The sequence below is a fragment of the Cyprinodon tularosa genome, unplaced genomic scaffold, assembly GCF_016077235.1.
Source record: "Cyprinodon tularosa strain WSP-4 unplaced genomic scaffold, ASM1607723v1 ctg21, whole genome shotgun sequence".
Lineage (NCBI taxonomy): Eukaryota > Metazoa > Chordata > Actinopteri > Cyprinodontiformes > Cyprinodontidae > Cyprinodon > Cyprinodon tularosa.
The window spans coordinates 2457501-2479861 of record NW_024038778.1 but is presented as its reverse complement, the minus strand read 5'-3'; the positions used below and the strand labels follow the sequence as shown (position 1 = coordinate 2479861).

The 22361-nt window shown below is 41.6% G+C and overlaps 2 protein-coding genes across 3 annotated transcripts in view; one reads left to right on the top strand and one right to left on the bottom strand.

Moving 5' to 3' along the window:
* Positions 1-249: 249 nt before the first annotated feature.
* plk1 (polo-like kinase 1 (Drosophila)) lies at positions 250-8779 on the top strand. Its single transcript, XM_038285329.1, has 11 exons — positions 250-917; positions 1073-1241; positions 2464-2608; positions 2682-2775; positions 2874-3099; positions 3215-3257; positions 3349-3449; positions 3551-3628; positions 4171-4325; positions 7739-7921; positions 8009-8779. Exons 1-11 carry the CDS (start codon positions 555-557, stop codon positions 8198-8200), a joined length of 1749 nt encoding a protein of 582 aa, XP_038141257.1. The 5' UTR covers positions 250-554; the 3' UTR covers positions 8201-8779.
* A 1845-nt stretch (positions 8780-10624) lies between these two features.
* The window catches only part of palb2 (partner and localizer of BRCA2), a 16077-nt gene continuing 4340 nt past the window's right edge, over positions 10625-22361 (bottom strand). The window contains exons 3-12 of one of the 2 annotated variants that reach the window (XM_038285334.1): positions 20345-20507; positions 18893-20224; positions 16373-17667; positions 16101-16253; positions 13933-14015; positions 13378-13527; positions 13192-13308; positions 11589-11676; positions 11313-11509; positions 10625-11234 (exon numbers count right to left, since the gene is read on the bottom strand). In XM_038285334.1, the coding sequence (XP_038141262.1) occupies positions 10994-11234; positions 11313-11509; positions 11589-11676; positions 13192-13308; positions 13378-13527; positions 13933-14015; positions 16101-16253; positions 16373-17667; positions 18893-20224; positions 20345-20507 (3819 nt within the window). In that variant the 3' untranslated portion in view covers positions 10625-10993. The remainder of the gene's footprint in view (positions 11235-11312; positions 11510-11588; positions 11677-13191; positions 13309-13377; positions 13528-13932; positions 14016-16100; positions 16254-16372; positions 17668-18892; positions 20225-20344; positions 20508-22361) is intronic. The other variant, XM_038285335.1, reaches the window with a different exon arrangement.

The window sequence follows — 22361 nt, the reverse complement described above, 5'->3', positions numbered from 1 at the left end:
TATGATTTCGGCTACACGGTGCTTAATTCTACTTTGCACTTCAATTCCCATAATCCCTTTCTTCAGGAAGAGATGAGCAACCATCGGTTTTCGATCATCCAATCACAACGCCGGGATGGCTTTCTCGTTCAGCGATAGGCTATTTTTGCATCGCTATCCCATGATGCATTGGTGCAAACCCATAGAATTCAAATCGACTCGGCCAATCAGAAGACGCGATAACGACAAGGGCAGCGTTTTAAATTTGTACCGAAAACAGTTGTCATAAGGCAGGGCAGGCTGAACGAGTAAGTACCGTAGGACACGTCTGCCCAACTAGTTGATGTTTTTTTTTAAATATTCAGCCTTTTTATGCGTCTTTTTTTAAAGGTTTAGTGTAGTATTAATGAGTGCGTGAGCAAAGAGGGGTGTTAGTTTTGATTTAAATACAAATGCAAGTGGAAGGAAGCTAGCATCCCAGGCTAAACGTCGAGTTTGGGTTCACTTTAATCGAATAGCGAACTGCTTCGGTCGTTTAGTATTCCTTTAAAATCACCGAAAAGCCTCAATCCAAAATGAGTGGTGGTGTAGCGAAGCCAGCGCCATCATCTGCGCATAACGATCCGAAGTCGGCGCCTCTGAAAGAGATCCCAGATATCCTGGTTGACCCCCGCACTTCGAAGAAATACACGAGAGGAAGATTTCTCGGGAAGGGGGGCTTCGCCAAATGCTACGAAATTACCGACGTGAAGACAAAGCAGGTGTTCGCCGGGAAAGTGGTGCCCAAAGCTCTGATTTTGAAGCAGCACCAGAGGGAGAAGATGACGTCTGAGATCGCCATTCACAAGAGCCTCAACCATCCGAACATCGTGGGCTTCCAGGGCTTCTTCGAGGACGACGACTTTGTATTTGTGGTTCTGGAAATCTGCAGAAGAAGGGTAAGAGTTAAAATAAACTGATCTTATACCTTTTAAAAACTATGAAGAAATACAATTAAGTTTGAAAATAGTTTTAGATTATCCTAAACCATGTTTATTTTCACAGAGAGAATCCAGTAGAATAGTTTGTGCTCATAAAAGTCCTGCTTTTTCAGTCTTTGTTGGAGCTGCACAAACGCAGGAAGGCTGTGACAGAACCAGAGGCCCGGTATTACATGACCCAGCTGCTGAAGGGAGTCCACTACCTGCACAACAACAGAGTCATCCACAGAGACCTGAAGCTGGGAAACATCTTCCTCAATGATGACATGGAGGTCAAGATAGGTATGGAATGTTTATTGCGCTCTTCAGAGCTACTCCACACACATTGAAGCAGATTCCCAACTATTTGTAGATGCAGGTGTGTGTTCTTAGTGGACTGATTGATTGAGGGAGCAGCTCCTAGTGGTTAGGTTAGTTTGAGCCTCACTGCCTCTCCGGGTCCCTGAGCAGGACCCTTAACCCCTGATTGCTCCCTGTGCGCCGCACGATGGCAGCCCACTGCTCACCAAGGGGGATGGGTTAAATGAAGTGGTAAATTTCTCCAATGTGAGGTCAATAAAGTTCCAATATTATTACAGAATATCCACAGAGATGATGTGTGACTGTGGGAACGATGCCTCTATGCTGCTGTAGGGTTATGGGTATATTTGCTGAAAGCTTGCAGACATCAGAAAGTTTATTTGGTTTAGTCTGATATCCAGGTGACCCTTTAAATAGAGTTAATATGTAGAACAATATATGGTGAATTATTCAATCCCGTAACTTGTCATTTACTGTTATTTAATCAATACACAGAATACACTTAAAACTTTCACTGGTGCATACCTCTGAAGTCAAATGAGTTGGCTTTATAATGTATCTACTGCTTCAGATATTTTTTTTTTCTGAATACAGCAAAATATTTAGTACATATATCAGAACTACATGGATGTCATGTATGTTTAACTAAAAAAAGGCAGCTTATTCATTTAATAAAAAAAACATTAGTCTGTAACCATTTTAGGTCTAGATGTTTCCCCCAATACCATTGCAGGAATAAATCAGTAGTCTAACACACTAGCTATAAGGCCAAACTTTATTTTCCACCATGTATGCACCTGCAGAGCTTCACAGTACACTGTCAGACAGCTATATACATTTAAAGGATTGTCTTTGTATTTATTTCTTTATTCTGTTAGTTCGACTGCCCAAAGCAACATCTGGCTCAATGGAGTCAAGCTCTTCCTCAAACCAGGACAGTTAACCTCTTAAGATTTAAAATGATTCAAAATCTGTCAAAAAAAAAAATGTATTTTCCACTATAATACCAGCTGTCAGATTTATTGTGTAGCATTCATAGATTTATTTTCTATTGTTTTTTTTTCTGGAGGTCTGTAATTTAGGTGCTGCACATCGTTGCACTCTTGTTTTGAGGAATAAATGCCAATGCAGGGACTTGTAGCACGCAGCTGTCCATAAGTGTGTTATTTTATATTGTGACAAAAACACCATCTTTATTTTCCAGGGGACTTTGGTTTGGCCACTAAAATAGAGTTTGATGGTGAACGGAAGAAGACGCTGTGTGGAACACCTAACTACATCGCCCCTGAGGTTCTCTGTAAGAAAGGCCACAGTTACGAAGTGGATGTCTGGTCACTCGGCTGCATACTGTAAGTATGGGAACACGGCTACATGTGGCAACAGCTCCTGATCCAGTGCAATAATGTATAACTGCTCTGTCAGGTACACTTTACTGGTGGGTAAGCCCCCGTTTGAGACCTCCTGTCTGAAGGAAACATACAGCCGCATTAAGAAAAACCACTACGTCATCCCCTGGGTAAGATCATTGAACTGTGCATTGAGTAGTCTCCATATACAGAGAATGACGAATTGCAGTTTTTGACCACGTGTGTAAACAAAATGATCCGTTTACAGCATATCAACCCAGCTGCAGCGTCTCTGATCAAGAGGATGCTGCACGCCGATCCTGCTCAGAGGCCAACTATCTCTCAGCTGGAACAGGACGAGTTCTTCACGTCAGGCTACGTCCCGATGCGCCTGCCAACCACGTGCCTCACAGTGGCCCCGCGCTTCTCTATTGCACCTTCCACCGCTGCAGAGCTCAGCCAGCGCCGTCCCCTCACTGCTTTGAATAACAAGGGTAACTAGTCTTCCCCTGCTTGGCCCCTGGCGGGCCATCGATCCAAAATGAATTTTTATTTCTAGGTTTCTCTGGCTGTAGGAAATTAATGGGTTTTCCTTTTTATTGTTTGCAGATGGGACTGAGAAAATGGAGCTAAAAGATGAGCCTGTGCCAGAGTAAGTCGAAAATCTAGGATTAGGGTTTTGCTCTTCATTTATAACGTACTGTGGAAATTAGAAGCCATTGTGACATGTTTTCTCTGTGTAGAGCACAATGCCAACCATCAGAAAACCACCTGAAAGACATGCTGCAGCAGCTCAACAGCATCATGGCCTCCAAGCCACTGGACAAGGCAGTGGTCAGGCAAGGTCGGTCCACTCTGCAGTTCTTATTGGATCACTGAATCAAGTTTAAAAAATAAAGTCTGTGAGCTTTGTATTCAATGATTTGATTTTTGTTTTGTTTCCAGACGAAGCAGAGGATCCTGCATGCATTCCCATTTTCTGGATCAGCAAATGGGTTGATTACTCGGACAAATATGGACTTGGTAGGTATTCAGACTGTGATGCCAAACAGTTAGGCGTTTAAAAAGAAAATGAGTAAAAATATATATTTTGTGAACTGGTGGTTCAGATATCTACTTTTAATAGACCTGTAAAGTGTCCTGGAGATGGCCTCAAAGTGGGGAATAGGATCATTACTATCCAGGTTAAGATATGTGTGAAAACTAAACTGTTAATGCAAAATGTTGTGATGTTTGTTTTGTTCTTTTTGCAATGAAGTATGTAAAGCTTCTCGTCAGTGAATATGCTCCATCTAGAACTCTTCAACAGGCATAGCTTTAGCTTTGCTTGGGTTAATCCCTGCAAAAATCTTCTTTAAGGCACCCTTTGTTATCTGCTCAAAAAAATAATCATTAGCAAAAACAAGGGTTCGTTGCAGGCAAGCTTTATTTCTCTTCCCATCTAAGAGATAAAAGGCTATATTTTACATTTAACTTTTATTTGTCACATCAAGGTTTTATGAATTAATTGAAGGATTAACAATAATTCAGATTCTCACCAAGAACTTTGAATGTCTGATTTTTAGGCTACCAGCTGTGTGATAACAGTGTGGGTGTTCTGTTCAATGATTACACTCGTCTTATTATGTACGCGGATGGAGACAGTCTGCAGTATATTGATAAGACAGCAGCAGAGTCCTACATGAGTGTGCGCTCCTTCCCCCCTACGCTGAACAAGAAGGTGAGTAGTTATTCTGGAAGGAACTTTTTTTTTTTTTTTTTTTTTTTACCCCACCATCTATTGAGCTAATGATGGATATCCATCCACTTGTAATTCTTGCCTTGTTGGTCTCTTGTTTTCAAGTTTCATATTTAATGCGTTTAAACCAGGGGTGTCAAACTCAATTTCACCAAGGGCCACTTCAGCATATTGGCCACCCTCAACGGGCCACATTGACGGTATATATCAGGAAATATTTATACCGTCCTCCAGACTGCAACAGACTGCAACTTATAGATTCGTCCCTGCTAAAACATACCCCAGACAAAAGGTTGACTTCCCTCAGTAGCAGCAACTCAGTTCTGTAGAGGCCTATGAATGAGTCAAAGATCCAGGTGTGTTAGTTAGAGAAGGAACGCATCTAAAGTTGCAGAGTGATAGGTCTGGAAAATTGGTCAACCCTAGCATAAATGTATGGAAATACATTGTTAAAAATAAATTAAACAACGCCTCATATTGTTAAGTAACTGATTTTATGTATTCAAGTTTTAAATATTACATTTGAGTTTGCATGGATGTAAAATTGCTGCTCAGTTGAAAAATTACATTACTTAAATCAGTGTTTAAAGATAAGCAGACAAAGAATAAAAACAAGTTTTGCTGTAAACTCTCAACTTCATTCACAAAACGTTTGTTATTTTTTACACAACGAACATGTATTTCACATAAGAACAAAACAATTAGGCGATGTTGCCTGTCCTTGAACACAAAGCTGATCCCTTTTCACTCTGTCACCTACTCACACACATCCTCATTCACAAGTTGTGTTCTGTAAATAAACACAAAACAAAACACAAGCAAAATCAATAAACTATATTCATATTCCAGTATACTGAACTTTGGTTTTACATTAATTCTATTTTAATTCAGTTTGTTTGTGCTTACCAATGTTTTCTGGCCGGATGTCTGGCACCGTTTTCCCCTTGTCAGTTCGTCGATGTCTGGTTTTAGTTCTTGTGCTGTGGCAATCCGCAAAACGGCGTGTAGGTTTTCGTCAGTAATGCGTGATCTATGCTTGGTCTTGTTTAAATTCATTATTGAAAACATCTGTTCACACTGATAGGTGCTTCCAAACATGGACAAAACATGAGCTGCATGGAGTCGAAGCTGTGGCATCAAATCAGGGGGAAGTAGAGGGTAAAAGTCCTCGATTGAAACATCACGGAACTTCGCTCTCAGGCCACTGTCGCTTTGAAGCTCAATTAACTCCATCTGAAGGCGGTGGGGCGCACTGCAGACATCGGCGGTGAAAGGATTGGCAAAGATGTCAAAACTAGAGTGTTGCGATTTAAAGTCATAAAAGCGCCGATCAAACTCGTTTGTTAACAGAGTTAGTTTGGTAGTTAACCGAGCACGTGAAAAAGCACCGGGAAATGAGGCTGAGATGATCTGACATGCAGGAAAGTGGACGAGATTGTTTTGTTCCACCTGGTACTTCCATAGATCGAGTTTGCGCTGGAAAGCTGTGATCATGTCGGACATCTGTGTGATGACTTGTTTACGTCCTTGTAGTTTCTGATTTAGCTGAGCAAGATGCTCGGTGACGTCACATAAAATAGCAAATTCACACAGCCATTTCGGATCGGACAGTTCAGACAAGGGTTTTCCTTTGTTTTTCATGAAAAGATCGATTTCTTCTCGAAGTTCAAAAAATCGTTTAAGGACTTTGCTCCTACTCAGCCACCTTACTTCTGTATGGTATGGCATATCTTCATGCTCTGAACCCACCTCCTGCAAGAACATCTGAAACTGGCGGTGATTCAGGCCGCGCGCCCGAATAAAGTTGACTGTTTTCGTGACAGTGGTCATCACATTATCCAGCTCCAGAACCTTTCCACACAGCGCTTCCTGATGGATAAGGCAATGATACGTGATCAGCGGCGTCTGATTGTTGCTTTTTTGCATTTTTTCCTTCATTAGTCCAACCAAGCCTGTTTTTCCTCCACACATCGCAGGTGCACCGTCTGTAGTTAGTCCCACCAACCTTTCCCACGGCAATTTATTTTTACCGACAGACTTCTCCACAGCATCAAAAATGTCCCGGCCGGTTGTGGTTCCATGCAGCGCCACTATATCCAGGAGCTCCTCGGTTACAGACAGGTCTGGCATCACCCCTCTAATAAAAATGGACAAATGCGCCGTATCCACGTTGTCTGTACTTTCATCCACAGCTAATGAAAAAGCTAGACAGCTGCCCATTTCTTCGGCCAGCTGTGTCGCTATATTTCCGGCAATGTCCTTAACTCGTTCCGCGATGGTATTTCTTGACAAACTGACATTTTGGAAAGTCTGTACTTTTTCGGGACACACCTGCTCACACACCTTTAGCATACACTGCTTCAAAAATGCACCCTCCGAAAAAGATTTTGAAGCTCGGGCGATTTCTTCAGCTACAATAAAGCTTGCTTTCACCGCTGCATCATTTTTGGCTGTGGCTTTTGTAAACAATTTCTGCTGCATTTGCAATCTGCCTTTTAAATCTGCTGCAATTTTGTTTTTCTTGAAGGCTAAATTTCGCGTACTTAGCTCCGTGTTTTGTTTCAAAATGCCGACGTATATTGTATTCTTTCACAACGGACACTGCCCCAGAACACAAAAGACATACTGGTTTTTCACCTTGTAGTACAAAGAGGTATTCGTTTTCCCATCGTTCATGAAACAGTCTTCCTTGTAAATCGATTTTTCTCTTCTTAGACATTTTGATGTTAGCTTGTCGATGTTTCAGTTTTATTCTCTGGGAAAATTAATAATCAGCTTGAGGTGACTCTGCTGCACTCTAGTGGCGAGAAGCCCTAATGGTGGCTGGTAACAATCAGAAGGCATTATGGGAGATGTAGTTTGTGGTCAATTTGTGCTCAAAACCTATTTTAAGTCAATCAATAGCCCTGTAAAACTGTGGTGGGGGGGAGAGGGCCACATAAAATCACGTAGCGGGCCACATGTGGCCCGCGGGCCTTGAGTTTGACACATGTGGTTTAAACTATAGATCTCATCAAACTATGACGGTTCATCGCCTCCTACTGACTATCTACGGTACTACTGCTCTCTAAGATTGAAGGAGGGAATTAAGCAAATTAAAATGGCAGTGTTCGGGACGTTTTATTATGGTGATATTTTTTGTTTGTGGAGCGTCAGGCAACCATGTTTGCGCGGTTCATTCATGTCTGGTTCATTTTGCGTGCCATTTACACTCAACAGTTGTCTCGGCTACACTGTCGGCATGGTTTCAAAAGGTAGTGTAAATGGGGCTAATAGTTTATAGTTCTAAGTTTGATTCAATCTGGTTGTTATATATAAACTGTTCTCTGTGCCTTTAACAAACCTGATTTTATTTTTCTCTGTAATGCTCAATAAATTTGTCTACTCTCTTCTAGATTACGCTGCTGAAGTACTTCCGTAACTACATGAGCGAGCACCTGCTGAAAGCCGGTGCCAACGTAGCACGGCAGGAAGGGGACGAGCTTGCGCGGCTGCCGTACCTTTCGCTGTGGTTTAGAACAAAGAGCGCCATCGTCCTGCACCTCACCAACGGACTGGTTCAGATCAACTTCTTCCAGGTTAGACTTGACCCGCTTCACGTTCCTCCTCTTTCGTCTGTTCTCAGCTTTGCAACGCTTCATGACTAACGCCTCTGATTTTTACAGGACCACACCAAGCTCATCCTGTGCCCGCTGATGGGGGCTGTGACCTACATCGACGAGAAGCAGGGCTTCCGCACCTACAAGCTGTCGCTGCTGGAGGAATTTGGCTGCGGCAAGGAACTGGCTAGCCGCCTGCGCTACGCCAGGCTCATGGTGGAGAAACTGCTGGAAAACAAGTCCTCTGCTGCACAGTAAACATCTTTTCCAGGGTTCTTCACCATTTGACACTGACTCAAACCTTTGAATGATCTTTTATTGGGGCAGGCAGTGCAACTTATCTCACCCTTAAATGCCCTATATAATGAAAATGCCTTTCATGTGTCAAAATGTCACTTCCTGCTCATGTTTTTAAATGTTTCTGCTGTTAATAGAAACTTTCATTCTTACCGTGACTTTAATTAAGCTTTCCTTTACACATGGCTGCTGTATTGCAAACAGCTACGGATAATCTTGAAAATACTTTTTCTACTTTGTTTGTGCACTATGGTCTGTTGTTTGAAGTTCAGAGGTGGGAAGAATTTCAGACTGAGCCTATGGTGTCCATGTGGATTAAAGTAGGCCTCTCCAACCTCTTTTCTGTTTCTAAGTCGGTTTTCTGTGTGTAGAATTAGACCATGTTGAACATGTACATTCTTCCTGTTCTTATATATTTTTTTAACTTGGGACTTTCCGATGAGATGTGCATTTGTACAATTGTACATACTGTTGAGGATGCTTCCCTTTTTGTAAAAATGGTGTACCTCTGTTTAAATAAAGATTCCTTTGAAATTGTCATTTTTTATTTTTTGCTTTAGTTGCATAAATCAACTGATCCTTGTCAGGTTTGCATGAAATATTGCAGGAACGAAGTGTTACTAAGGTTTAGCTTTGGATACCATTATTGTCATTATCCTCCAGCTTTTGGTAAAGCTACTCGGCTGCTGTTCTGTCAGATGAGCATACCCTGTCAGACCAGCATAACCAGTTGATACCCGTTTAGAATCAGACATACTTTAATAATCCCAGAGGGAAATTGCAGATTTGTACCGTTGTATGAAAAATAGACTTTAAACTATCTCAATGGGTATTATCCATTAAGCATTGTACATAAAAACCTAATTCCTTTTTGGTGTTCTTTTGAAGCGTAGGGCAATCTGACCTCAACTTGTTTTTTTTGTACATGAATAAAGGGATAAAAGCCCTTCGAGGTAGTTTAAAGTCTTATTTTTCATACAAAACTAAAGGGATAAATGCAAATATGTCTGGCTCATTTGTATTAGCAATAGATATGCTGGACTGAGGTGTGCTCATCTGAGAGAACACTACCAAGGCTTTCTGAGAAATTATATTGGTATCTCCATCAATTTTGATGGCAGAAAAAAGACATGGAATTCTTTTTGGTAGATGGTTACATTCATCCTGGAAATCTCAAATCGCCAGAATGCTGAAGCTTCAACTTTACTTGGTTTCTGTACCTCTTCATGTTCATGGATCTGAATGTCCAAAAAAAAAAAAAAAAAGGTTTAGCATCATTTAGATCAGGGGTGCTAAAGTCCAGTCCTCAAGAGCTCCCATCTTGTAACTTTTAGATGCATCTCTTCTCTAACACACCTGAATCTAAAGACTCAATCCTCTATTTTAGCTCAGCAGAGATGTGGCAACGAGCCACGCATTTGATTCTGGTGCATCAAAAAGTTACAGGAGAGTAGATCTTGAGCACAAATGTTTGTGTGCATCCTGGAAAAGCACAGGTTCAGTCATTTTTGTGTATGGGAAAGAGCTAAAAAAAATAACATTTTTGAGTTTAAAAAGGCATTCATAAATTCATTTTAACATGTCCATTACATCTGTTAATTATTCTCCAGATGAACAGTATTTATATTGTAGAAACACTGAACAGTACAGCATTTTATTTTTTTTCTTAATCCTGTCAATTATTCTCTTTTTATAAACTTTAAGTTCCACATTTGTGTGACCTCTTTTGCTGCTGCTGTAACATCACAATTTCCCCATTGTGGGACAATGAAGGGATTTTCTATTCTAAATGGGTATTGGATTCAGAACTTATTTGGTTACTAAAAGAGAAACTCAGTTCTTCAAATTCATAAACTGCTTTATTTACATAGCTCCAATTTATTAGAAATTATCTCAAAGTTCTTTAGAATAAAGTTCAGAGAATACAGGTAGATGGGTGGAAATGTTTATGCAATTAAGTCTTGATTCTGCATAAAAATGAGAAGCATTATTATACCAAACTAATAAAAAATCTCTTTATTTATGGATGAAACAGATCATCAGTTATATAAGTGGTTAAAAATGTTACAGAAGATTTGAGAAATTATGATTAATGAAGAGATTTCTTTTTCCTTTGTCAAAAGCTAAAATGCTTCAGATGTTACAGAGACAGCTTTACTAAAGGAATTTAAGTTGTAATCTAGAAACACCAACCTCAGCCACAATCTATGCCTTGTGGATCTACCCCACACTCTAAATGGGCTTAACTTCACTTGTTTTCTCAAGGCTCTGGTTATTACTGTTGTCTTTTTTATTATAATCACTTTTCCTCTTCAATCTATTTCCCATTAATATGCTTTGATAAAAATCAGTTAATGTCCAAAGAAAAAGAAAACAAGTCAAATATGCGCATTTTTAATAGAAAACTTTAATACAAACTATAAGAATTTTTTTTCTCCTTTAAATATAACAATATTCATGCATATAAGCAAAGAACAGTTAAAACAGCAGTGGTGATAAAAGTAAAGTTGAACAGTACAGAAAGAATTTGAAATCTTCAGTCAAAAACAGTTCCTGTGGTTCACATCTGAGATAAAACCAGATCTTCCTCTTGCTGCTTTTGCTGGATTTACAGCATGAAAAGACATCAGTTATCTGTAATTACAGCAGCCTGGGCAAAGAGGAGGCCCTTCTGTTAGGGAGGCTGGTTGATAAGGTGACTGATTTATGTTAAGTTCAGCTTAAACTGATCAATGTTCTCAGAGCAGCGGGGTTCTAGTCTTTTTTAGTGTGATGAGTCTGCTTGACGCTGCTGTAGGAATGTAAGGAAACGTCTCCATTCTGATGTCCGATCACCAGCGAGTCCTCTTCCCCCCATCGAGCTAGCTGCCAGTCCTCATCCTCCGGAGCCTCCATCGTCCGAGGGGTTCCCCCGTCTCCGAGCTCCCACACGCAGACACGACCGCTCTGACTCAGGCCCACTATGCTGGAGCGGTTAACGTCTACTTCACAGATCCTGTTGGGCAAAGGAAGAGGAGGTGTGCATCACTAATGTGTGCCAAACAAACCTGTCCTCCATCTCTCTTCATCTTACCTGCCGGTCCAACTCTTCGGAGGACGCACCGCAGTAACCAAGACAGATTTTCCACTCAGAGGATTGATGCCAACTAAAGAGAACAATGCTGGCTTCAGCTCCCCCTCTGAAAGAATCTCATTTTCCTCTCGTTTTGCTTTATTTTCTAGATCCAGGGATCTCAGGAACTGATGCTGCAGCAGAACTAGCAACAATCCCTGCGCGACGATTAAAAGAAAAATACATAAAGATAATCATTCACACTTGAGGTGACAGTCATATCATGGGGTTACTTACACAGTGGGAGTAACCTCTGAGGCAGGCTGTGTTGGATAAACTGTGTTCTAGCAGCACTCTGCTCAGCAGCTGGCCAGTTTTTAAATTCCTTAAATAAAATGACAGAAATAAAAAAATTATCACTGTTTTTCCTTTAATCCATTATGAAACTGAAAGACTCCCAGCCTCTGAAGTTATCTGTCTTTCCACAAACTAAGCAATGTCTTTCTCCCTGCTGAATAAAATCTCCCCACAGCATGATGCAGCCACCGTAGGACTACAGTGCTCAGAATGATGCAAAGGTCAATGTTTGTTATACGAATCACATATTGCTGTCCTAGAAGGGCGAACATTTTAATTAAAGCTGTCCTGTCAACAGCTTCCTTCACCTGAGCTGTGGAGCTCTGTAGCTCCACCAGCCTCATCTTGGGCCACCTGGACGTGTCTCTTATTAATGCCTCCATTGTTCAGCGGATCAGTTTAATAATTATATAACAGAACTTTATTGATCTCACATTGGAGAAATTTACCTCTGCATCTAAGCCCTCCCCTTGGGGAGCAGTGGGCTGCCATTGTGGGGCGCCGTTGAGCAGTGTGGGGTTAAGGATCTTGCTCAGAGACCCAGTCTGTTGGAGTGGGGCTCCAACTCAGAACCTCAGGGTTCCAATCTCTATGCCCTAACCACTAGGCTGCCACCCCCGGGGAAAGTTCCTAAGCATATTTAAGTCCCAAAACTTTTCCAGACTCACCTTTCCAGTCTTTAGTCCTTTAACAGTATCACATATTTTCAGTGGGTCACACTAAGTTTACTGCAGATCTAGGCTTTGGAAACGGAAACAGGGAAGAAGAGAAACTGGAAAGAAGGAAGGAAGAAAGGACACAAGGGAAGAAGAAAGGATAAATGAAGCAAAGACACCAGCATGAACGGAAAGGGTGACACAAAGGTAAAAATGGAAGAGGGATGGCAAAAAGAAGGGGCATGAGGGTGGAAAACAGGTAGACCATAAGAAAGGAAGGAGCAACAATAGGAATGGATGTAGGATATGAAAAAAAGGAAGGAGGGTAACAAAGGAGAGAACAAAGCATGGATGAGGTAGGGAGAAGGACACATGCAAGTCATTAAGTAAATTAACTAAAAAGAAAAGGCAGACTGAGATGGAAGAAAGGGAAGAAAACAGTTAATGGGAGGGAGGAAAAAGGACTGAAGTATACAACCTTAAGCGAAGGAAAGTAGGAGAAAGGAGGTATGACAGGATACAACAGTTAGAAGATAGAATTCATGGAAATAAGCCTAAAAATCTGAATATTTTTCCTATTTTATTTCCAGTCTGAGGAAATACTGATCAGATCCCAGTCTGTGTTTGAACTCCACCTTTTCAAATCAGGATGATGTAATGAACTATTGATCCATCAAACCCCAAAACAAACTACACTGACCATTGTGGTTATAGAGTTATGAAGAGTTTTGAGGCTTGTGCATATTTTTTCCCTAGTAACCGTTCTTTAAAGTAATACACACTATTGAATTTAAAAATACAATTCCTCAATTTACCAACAAAGGGAGGTAAAAACAATGGGTGGGTTTTTGATCTAATCAGTAGTGCTCCCTCCCACCATCACTCACCAGATAAAAAGGTGTCCTCCCTCATCTGTACCAATGAGAGCATCAGGAAGTCCCTCTACTGGAGCGAGAGCGCTCACACAGACACCAGGAGACACAAGAGGCTGAGAACTCAGTCTGCTGAAAGACACACTAAATTAGAATCTAATATCAGTGTATCAGCAAGAGATGGGAGACAGTCCGCCTTACCTGCTGCTGTCTGACAGCGTAAACACCTGCAGGGTGGAGCCTACAGTGGAATCGGAGGAGGTAACCACTCTGGAGTTGAACAAGCCAACCACTGCATGGATGATGCCCTCGCATATTAGCATCTGCCGGAGGCTGAAACAGGACAGCATTCTGGAAAACAAACCGCACACACAAGAGACAGTTCAGCATTATTACTGAGTTCATTTATTCATGAGCTTGGCTTGACATGAAGGGCATGAAAAGAATGAGCAATAAAGCATCCAACAAATTAAAGAAGGAACTAAATCTATGCTTGTATAACCCGGATGATTTAAAGATTTTTAAATGTGAGAAATCTAGATCTGATTAAAGCAGTTATGTGCCATCATGTACAGAGGTTCATCAAACTTAGCAGCTTCATTGTTTTTAAAAAAACTTCCCTGACAGAGTTCAAGTCTTTTCTCCCTTATGTAGGGGTCGACACACCAAATCATTACAATTTACACAAAGACTTTTTAATGCAGCCAGAGTATAAGCAATTCTGCCACACCACGAAGGGACGTAAAATATTTTTACCTCAGCTCTCTTATCTCCAGCTGACCCAAAGATACGAACATCAGGCCTTCAGAGTCTGGGACGGGAAATATGTTTATCACAGGCTGCAAAAAAAAAAAGAAAATGAATCAATAAACATTCCTTACTCTCTGTGTCTTCTGTAGTTCCTGTAAGTGAAGAGCTGCACTGTACTATAAAAATGAGTTTAATTTGTTTAAAGCTACAGTGTGTAACTTTTAGCGACATCTAGCGGTCAGACTGCAGCAACATGAACATCTCCCCCCCAACAGTACGGCGAGCGTTACGGGACAAAATGTCTTCCACGACGTCCGCATCACCTACCTTCTCAAGTAATGAGGTTTGTTTACATAGATAATTTTACAGATAGTATTTCATTAGTCTGTGTAGGGTATAGATTTCATGTAGACTTAAGATAATAAATATACCCGTTATTTTTTATACATCGTTGTGACATTTTGGCGATCTTGCAATCGCTAGTTTGTTGGCTCTGCGCTGCCGTAGCGCAAAGATGTCTGCCTCCATGGCTGTGAGACCCGCTCCTATGTAATTATAAATAACGAATTCTAAGGCAACGCAAATATTAAGGTCAAGAGGCTGAGCTCGTAGATGATGATAAATAACATAATTATATATAATATATTACATTTCTGACTCTATATCCCTGTAATTATTACACACTGTAGCTTTAAAGTTAGAAGTTATCAGTCCACAGATTAATTGTATTATGCTAATTAATTAATTAGCTGGTAATGCACTGCATACTTAAAAGAAAAATGCTAATCATGATTTTAACATAATGTATCAGGACAATCTTGGTGCCAGAGCCCGATCTTTACTGGTCCTACAAACATCTGGTCTGGGTTTCTCAAGACAACCTATATTCAAGTATTAGGCCACATCGCAAAGAAAAGTCTTGACAAGTAAACTATTAAAGGATTGCAGCAGAAGGCTGCAAAAACCAAAATACAAGAGTGTCTCTGTAACTTAGAATTACAGCTGGACGATACAAACTAAACCTATATCATGGTATATTTCTTCATTTTGGCAATACGATGCAGTTTCAAATTTGATGGAAACAAGATAAAAGCCTTGCGTTCAGGGTTAAAACTTTCAGCTAATGAAATCTCAAAGTTCATTTTCTAGGTAAAAAAAAAAAATCACCAAAAGGGTGATTAGAAGAGAAATGTTACAGGCAAAAAAATCACTTGCACCCTCCACAAGTGCATTGACAAAGTGGAAGGACAACATCTCAAACAGCTCTCCACAGACGCATGGCCCAACACAGAAGAGCGACCTCCTCTGGACAAGACTCTACGGTACATCTAAACTTTATGGAGAAAGGACATTCTTTTCAGGACCAGAATGTTGACATTATGGAGAAAAAAAAAAAAAAAAGGTGGTTTGGGAGGGGCGTGAAGGAAGCCATCTGTAGTAAGAGAGAAAAACCAACCTTAAACAGAGGGGGTGGACTCAGATTTCCGCTTTCAAAAACCTACAATGCAGCAATTGAGTTGATCCCTTCCCGCTATCACCGCAACCTCAACCCCTTTACAGTGGAACAGAAGACCTCCCCTATTCAGCCAGGCCAACATAAAACCTAATAGATCTAGAAAAGCACTCTGAGAGTGCAAATCTCCATCAAGCAGCAAACTTTGCCCCAAATTGTGACATATTCTGGATAATTACCAAATTTAAATGATTGTTCCTTAGCATGAGGCGCAAATCTGGTAAATGATTTCCTGACAGAGGATCGGCGGGTCTCTGCAGCCTCTGGTGTCAGTTCTGCTCTAACCTTCTTCATTCACTCTGCTTTCTTTGATCTGTAGATCGAGACTTCAAATGCATGGCTCCCTTTTCTGGTGTTTTTCTCTTCAGTATTACACTTTCTGACTTTTGAGTCTGATGCAAAAGCTGTCAATAGTCACTGCTGCTACCCTCTGGTTTAGGGGAGAACTGCTCGTTCCAACAAATAAATATAAATAAATCCTGTATCTGGTTTATGGTCTGGATCATCACCAAAATGCATCATACTGTTCCTTGGCATGCAGTGCACCTCTGTTAAAAATGTGGTAATTAAAATTTGTTCACAACTTTTAAAGTAATCCTGCTAATAGACAGACAAATGAACATAACTAAAAAAAAGCTCCTCTGTGGAGGTATTCAGTCACCTCACTAAAGGTCCAGGTGTGTCTGAGGCTCCAGTCAGACTCTGAGGTTTGGCTCCACAGGCATACCGCCCATTTTCCTGCGGCTGCAACAGACAAAGCACCTCCTTGACCTGAAACACAGCACGCATCCACCAGAGAGCCGCCAGCCGGTGCCTGAAAGGCAGAAAGTAAGGCAGATTGTTTACCCCAGGAAAGGAAACTGAAGAGGTAATAAACACAGTGAAGGTAACTGCTGCTCACAATACAAGAACTGAGGAAAAACAAGTTTCTACCTCCAGTGTGTGTGTGCACCTCAGCAGCCATTTATCTGCAGTTTCCTCTTTAGTCATTCCCTTCTCCACAGCTGAGCTCTGGAGCTGGATCCTGGATGCAATTGGACAGGCGGCGGGTTCTCCTCTCTTATCCTGATCGCTTAAAGCTGGAGAAGGAACACTGGGAGGGAGGGAGGTGATGAACGAGATAGGAGAGAGATCAGGAGGAGACAGATCCTGAGTGGAAGGGCTGTGAGGTGGAGGCGGGTGAAGAGCGGGAGCAGAGGGCGAGGAAGTTAGCTGGGCGGGATTAGGGGTGATTCCCAAGGAGGGCAGGACTGGGATGGATGCTGGAGTGGATGAGGGGATGTAAGGGGGTGTAAAGGAGGATACCATTGACTCCAGAGGAGACTTAAACACAAATTGAGAGTCTGTATTATTCATCTTTGTGTCTTTGGAAAAGTTTGTTTTAGGTTCTTCATATAAGCCATTTACAGGAAGCTTTGCTGTAGCCTTAGAGCATACTGGGGAATCTGTAAAGGTTGTAGGAGCCTCCTCTGCTGTTTTACTTTCACTGAAACAAAAGGACCGTTGCTCAGTGACAGAGCAATCTTCAACCTGAGGATCTGTCATTATGGGATCATGTAAACGAATATGCTTTCCAGCAGGCTGCTCCACTTTTGACTCATCTGAGTGAGCATTTTCTTCGCACACGCTACTTCCCACCACATCCTGATGAGCTTCCAGTTCAACGCAGTTTATAGAATTAGCAGTACGGCTAGAGGATGTGCAGCTCTGAGTCCCAGTGTCACGTTCTTCCAGCTCACAGCTTCCAGTGATGCCTTGCACCTCTAAAACGGCTTTGCTTGAATCTTTAAGTTTGTCTACATCAAGCTTCATATTAGTTCCTGAAATATCTGGATCACATAGTTCTTCAGTTACGCTCGTATTACTCAAATTATCAGTGAGCTTGCATTCTGTCTGCTCGCTCTCATTCGGACAGGGCCAGTTTGAGATCAGAGGCGTGAGACTGAGCGGGAGGCGACAGGGCGTCGGTGGACAGATGGCGCTGTAGAGGCAGTTAGAGCGTCGCCGTGTGTTGTGCGATGGGGTGGAGAACTGTTCGGGGCCTGATTCCATGGCAACCTGACGGAGCTTGTGCAGCTTCAGGGAGGCAAACTGGTCATCAGGGAGGTGGAAATCTTGCAGGATGTCTAAGTTCTTCAAACTGCGGATCAGAGAGGGAAGAGAAGGCGGGGGTGTTTGAGGCAACGAAGAGACGGGGGGCAGGAGAAGAGACGCCCAGTCTGATGTGCCTGCAGGATACAAATAAAAAAGGTTTATGATATTAAGCAATTGCAAAACAAAAAAAAAAAAAACATTAGCAGCAGCTTATATTTAAAGATTTTAGGTATTCATGATTGGATTGAAATCTTTTTGACACTGCGCAACACTAGAGAAGCTTTGTTCCTTAATACTACCATTTAGTTTGAGGTTTCTCTTCAATATAACAAAAAATATGATTATTTTTTATATCTTTTTGTAATGAGCATTCAATAATGTCATAAACAAACAAGAGATATGTTAAGTCGCTTCGCCAACAGAGGGTGTTACTGTCATTTAAAAACAAACCCATTCTAGGATTTAGCAGACCTACTGGTCCCATGTGAGATGTTCAAAGGGCTGCCAACATTTCCAAATCCAGTTTAGAAGTGAAATATGGAAAAAAACAGAGTAAATTTGTTGCACTTTTATTTTATTCTCAGGATGTTTTGCTTTCTCTTGCGTTCTCACACCCTGAATGCATCAAAGACGTGTCTCAACATTTACAAAATACAGCTTTCTTTTAAATAGCTTCCTGCATTTTTTTTGCTTAATTTCTAGAAAAAAAACTAACTAATTCTTAAAATACAAAGTGGACAGCAAAGAGTGATTACTTTTTGGTGTAGTTGTTTTGCAAAGCTGTGCAGATGTGAGCTCAGGTATTAACAGGAAAACTGTTAGCTTTACATTCTACAAATCTGCCAGTTGAAATATTCATCCTAAAAAGGCCTAGTCAAAGTCCAGACCTAAATATAACTTCAGATCTCTCTCTATTTTAGATGTAACCCAAAGGGCCGTGGGATAGATGGAAGTGCATCATCAAGGAAGTTCTGTTAACTTTAAAAACAGGCAGTATCGTGTGAAACTATGCCACATTTGTCTGAATTTTATTGGTAATAAATTAATAAATAAATGAATGAACGAATAAATAAATACATAAATAAATGTAATTCTGTACAGTGAAGCAATACTTAGTGCTCGTATTTTAAAATCCCAACCAAATAAGTTGTAGCTTTTGGCTGTAATGTTTAAAAATGCACAACAATTAAAGGGGTGTGAATATTTTTGCCATGCACTGCAAAAAAAAAGTTGTTTAAAAAAACAACATCTAGAAAGTTCAATAAGACTGAAAGAACCAGTAGGTTATATTGATTTAATCTCTGTAAAAACGCACCAGCCTATAGAACAGTCACTGTAATGTGTGAATCCAAGGTTTACCTGTGTTCATCTGTTGGCTTCTGCTGCTGCTGCACTTCAGGAAGATGGGATAGACTTTCTCCTGAGCGTTAGCAGCATTATTGGTTGGAGCTCCACTATCTACAGCAGGTTGGGCTGGAAAGCTGTGGGTGAAGGACTGCTGGGGTCCAGATGTCTCTTGATCTTCTGGTAATGGTGTTGCAGAGGCATGTGTCTCATCAGCCTGATGGATAGACTGAGTAGAAGGTATAGCGGTAATGGGGGTTTGTTTACATACGGGTGGTCTCAGAGACCTCCCCCTGCCTCTACCTTTCCTTCTTCCTCTGGGTGGACGGAGGCTGGGGACTGGAGGTGGAAAGGGACCTTCTGGAATGTCAGAGCTGGAAGTGTCAATGGAGCTCTGGCTACAGTCTTCACAGGGATTAGCAGTAGATGGCTTAAGAGGCTCTAGAGACGTGGACGGAGTTGTCGAAGAGGATGAATCCGTCTGAGTGTTTCGGTCGCGTTGCTGGGAGTCCCTGTGGGTTCCCCTGCTGCGGCCTCGACTCCTGCGGTGGCGCCCTGCACTGAGCCGAGACTGGATGACCGCCTGCACATCGGGCTGGCTCTGGGAAAGCGCCATACGCCTTGTGGTTCGAATGTAGTACTCCACAGGGAAAAGTAGTCCTTCAACTAACGTGCAGGAGTCTAGGAGGCTGGCAGCTTTTTCACTGGCTGTGGTTTGATTCTTTTCTACTTTGTTTTCAACAATCTCCTCCTGTTTTTCAATTCCTGTCACCTGGGCAGCATTTTGTTTAGTGTTTTCTTGTTTCTCCTCTTCACATCCTACTGGATCACTCTCCTTGCTTAGCCTAATACCATCTTCTCTTAACTCACTATCCATCAAACTGTTTTCTCTAACATCTTGCCCTTCATCTGTGGTTAAAGCAGGTTTACCAAATTTCAGATGAACATCCTGATCAGTCTCCTCTCCCCGGTCATCCTGGGGTCTTTGGTTCTCCTTTACCATTTTGTCTCCAGATTCAGTGTTTTCTTGTGTGCTCCAATGTGTGAGTAGCAAAGAAGGCGACTCGGAAAACTGCTCTTCACTTTCATTGACAACATTTTCTTCCTTTTCTTTAATTGTTGCGTTTTCAATCCCTTCAGGTTGCTCCTGTCTGCTGTCGAGAGCGTCAGCACTCCTCCTTTCCCAGCGTAAGCGGCTACGTTTTGACCGCAGCCGCAAGGCTGGGCTGGGTCTGTGGCTTCTAGTGATGTCATTGCTGGGATCTGGGGTTTGTGGGTATGCAGAGTCTCCAGGGAGCGAGAATCGTATCACCGGTTTCCTCCTGGATGCATCAGAATCTACTGCATCTGCTAAAGCATCAGATAATTACTCAAAAAATCATGTATACAGTTTCAGCTGTGATTCTGGTGAAATTACAAGTAGGTACAATGAGAGAGAAATATTAGGTCACATTAAGTCAGACTTACCCTGATACTGTTGTGAGTCAGGGATGCTTGCCTTGTTGAGAATAAACGAGGAGGGACTGATGAGAGAGTTGGATGTAACCACTGGCTCTCTCTGCTCTTGGTGTTTGTGGAGAGAAATCCTACTTTTCACATGCCTTCTCACTGCATCCAAACGCTCGGCACGCTGTGCAGGAATCAACATGTGGATATTATGTTAAAAAAAAAAGAAGAAACAGTCCCCTATTGCTTGTGATAAACCAGCAATGTGGCTCATAGGTATCATTTCTTCTCCCATTCTTCACCTTTAAATTGTGACTTTTATTTTTATTTTAACTGTTAGAGAGAAGTTCTCAAACTATCTTTAATTCAAATGAATTAATTTAATTAGATAGATAGATAGATAGATGATTGATAGATAGATATATAGATAGATAGATAGATGATAGATAGATAGATAGATGATAGATAGATAGATAGATAGACAGACAGATAGATAGATAGATAGATAGATAGACATATTTATATATATAGATAGATAGATAGATAGATGATATATATATATATATATATATAGATATATATATGATATATATATATATATATATATATATATATATATATATATATATATACACTATATTGCCAAAAGTATTTGCTCACCTGCCTTGACTCACATATGAGCTTAAGTGACATCCCGTTCCTAATCCATAGGGTTCAATATGACGTCGGTCCACCCTTTGCAGCTAGAACAGCTTCAACTCTTCTGGGAAGGCTGTCCACAAGGTTTAGGAGTGTGTTTATGGGAATTTTTGACCATTCTTCCAGAAGCGCATTTGTGAGGTCGCACACTGATGTTGGACGAGAAGGCCTGGCTCTCAGTCTCCGCTCTAATTCATCCCAAAGGTGTTCTATCGGGTTGAGGTCAGGACTCTGTGCAGGCCAGTCAAGTTCATCCACACCAGACTCTGTCATCCATGTCTTTATGGACCTTGCTTTGTGCACTGGTGCACAGTCATGTTGGAAGAGGAAGGGGCCAGCTCCAAACTGTTCCCACAAAGTTGGGAGCATGGAATTGTCCAAAATGTCTTGGTATGCTGAAGCATTCAGAGTTCCTTTCACTGGAACTAAGGGGCCAAGCCCAGCTCCTGAAAAACAACCTCACACCATAATCCCCCCTCCACCAAACTTTACACTTGGCACAATGCAGTCAGACAAGTACCGTTCTCCTGGCAACCGCCAAACCCAGACCCGTCCATCAGATTGCCAGATGGAGAAGCGCGATTCGTCACTCCAGAGAACGCGTCTCCACTGCTCTAGAGTCCAGTGGCGGCGTGCTTTACACCACCGCATCCGACGCTTTGCATTGCACTTGGTGATGTATGGCTTGGATGCAGCTGCTCGACCATGGAAACCCATTCCATGAAGCTCTCTGCGCACTGTTCTTGAGCTAATCTGAAGGCCACATGAAGTTTGGAGGTCTGTAGTGATTGACTCTGCAGAAAGTTGGCGACCTCTTCGCACTATGCGCGTCAGCATCCGCTGACCCCGCTCCGTCAGTTTACGTGGCCTACCACTTCGTGGCTGAGTTGCTGTCGTTCCCAAACACTTCCATTTTCTTATAATACAGCTGACAGTTGACTGTGGAATATTTAGGAGCGAGGAAATTTCACGACTGGATTTGTTGCACAGGTGGCATCCTATCACAGTTCCACGCTGGAATTCACTGAGCTCCTGAGAGCGACCCATTCTTTCACAAATGTTTGTAAAAACAGTCTGCATGCCTAGGTGCTTGAATTTATACACCTGTGGCCATGGAAGTGATTGGAACACCTGATTCCAATAATTTGGATGGGTGAGCAAATACTTTTGGCAATATAGTGTATATGATATATAGATAGATAGATAGATAGATAGATAGATAGATAGATAGATAGATAGATAGATAGATAGATAGATAGATAAATAGATAGATGATAGATAGATAGATAGATAGATAGATAGATAGATAGATAGATAGATAGATAGATAGATAGATAGA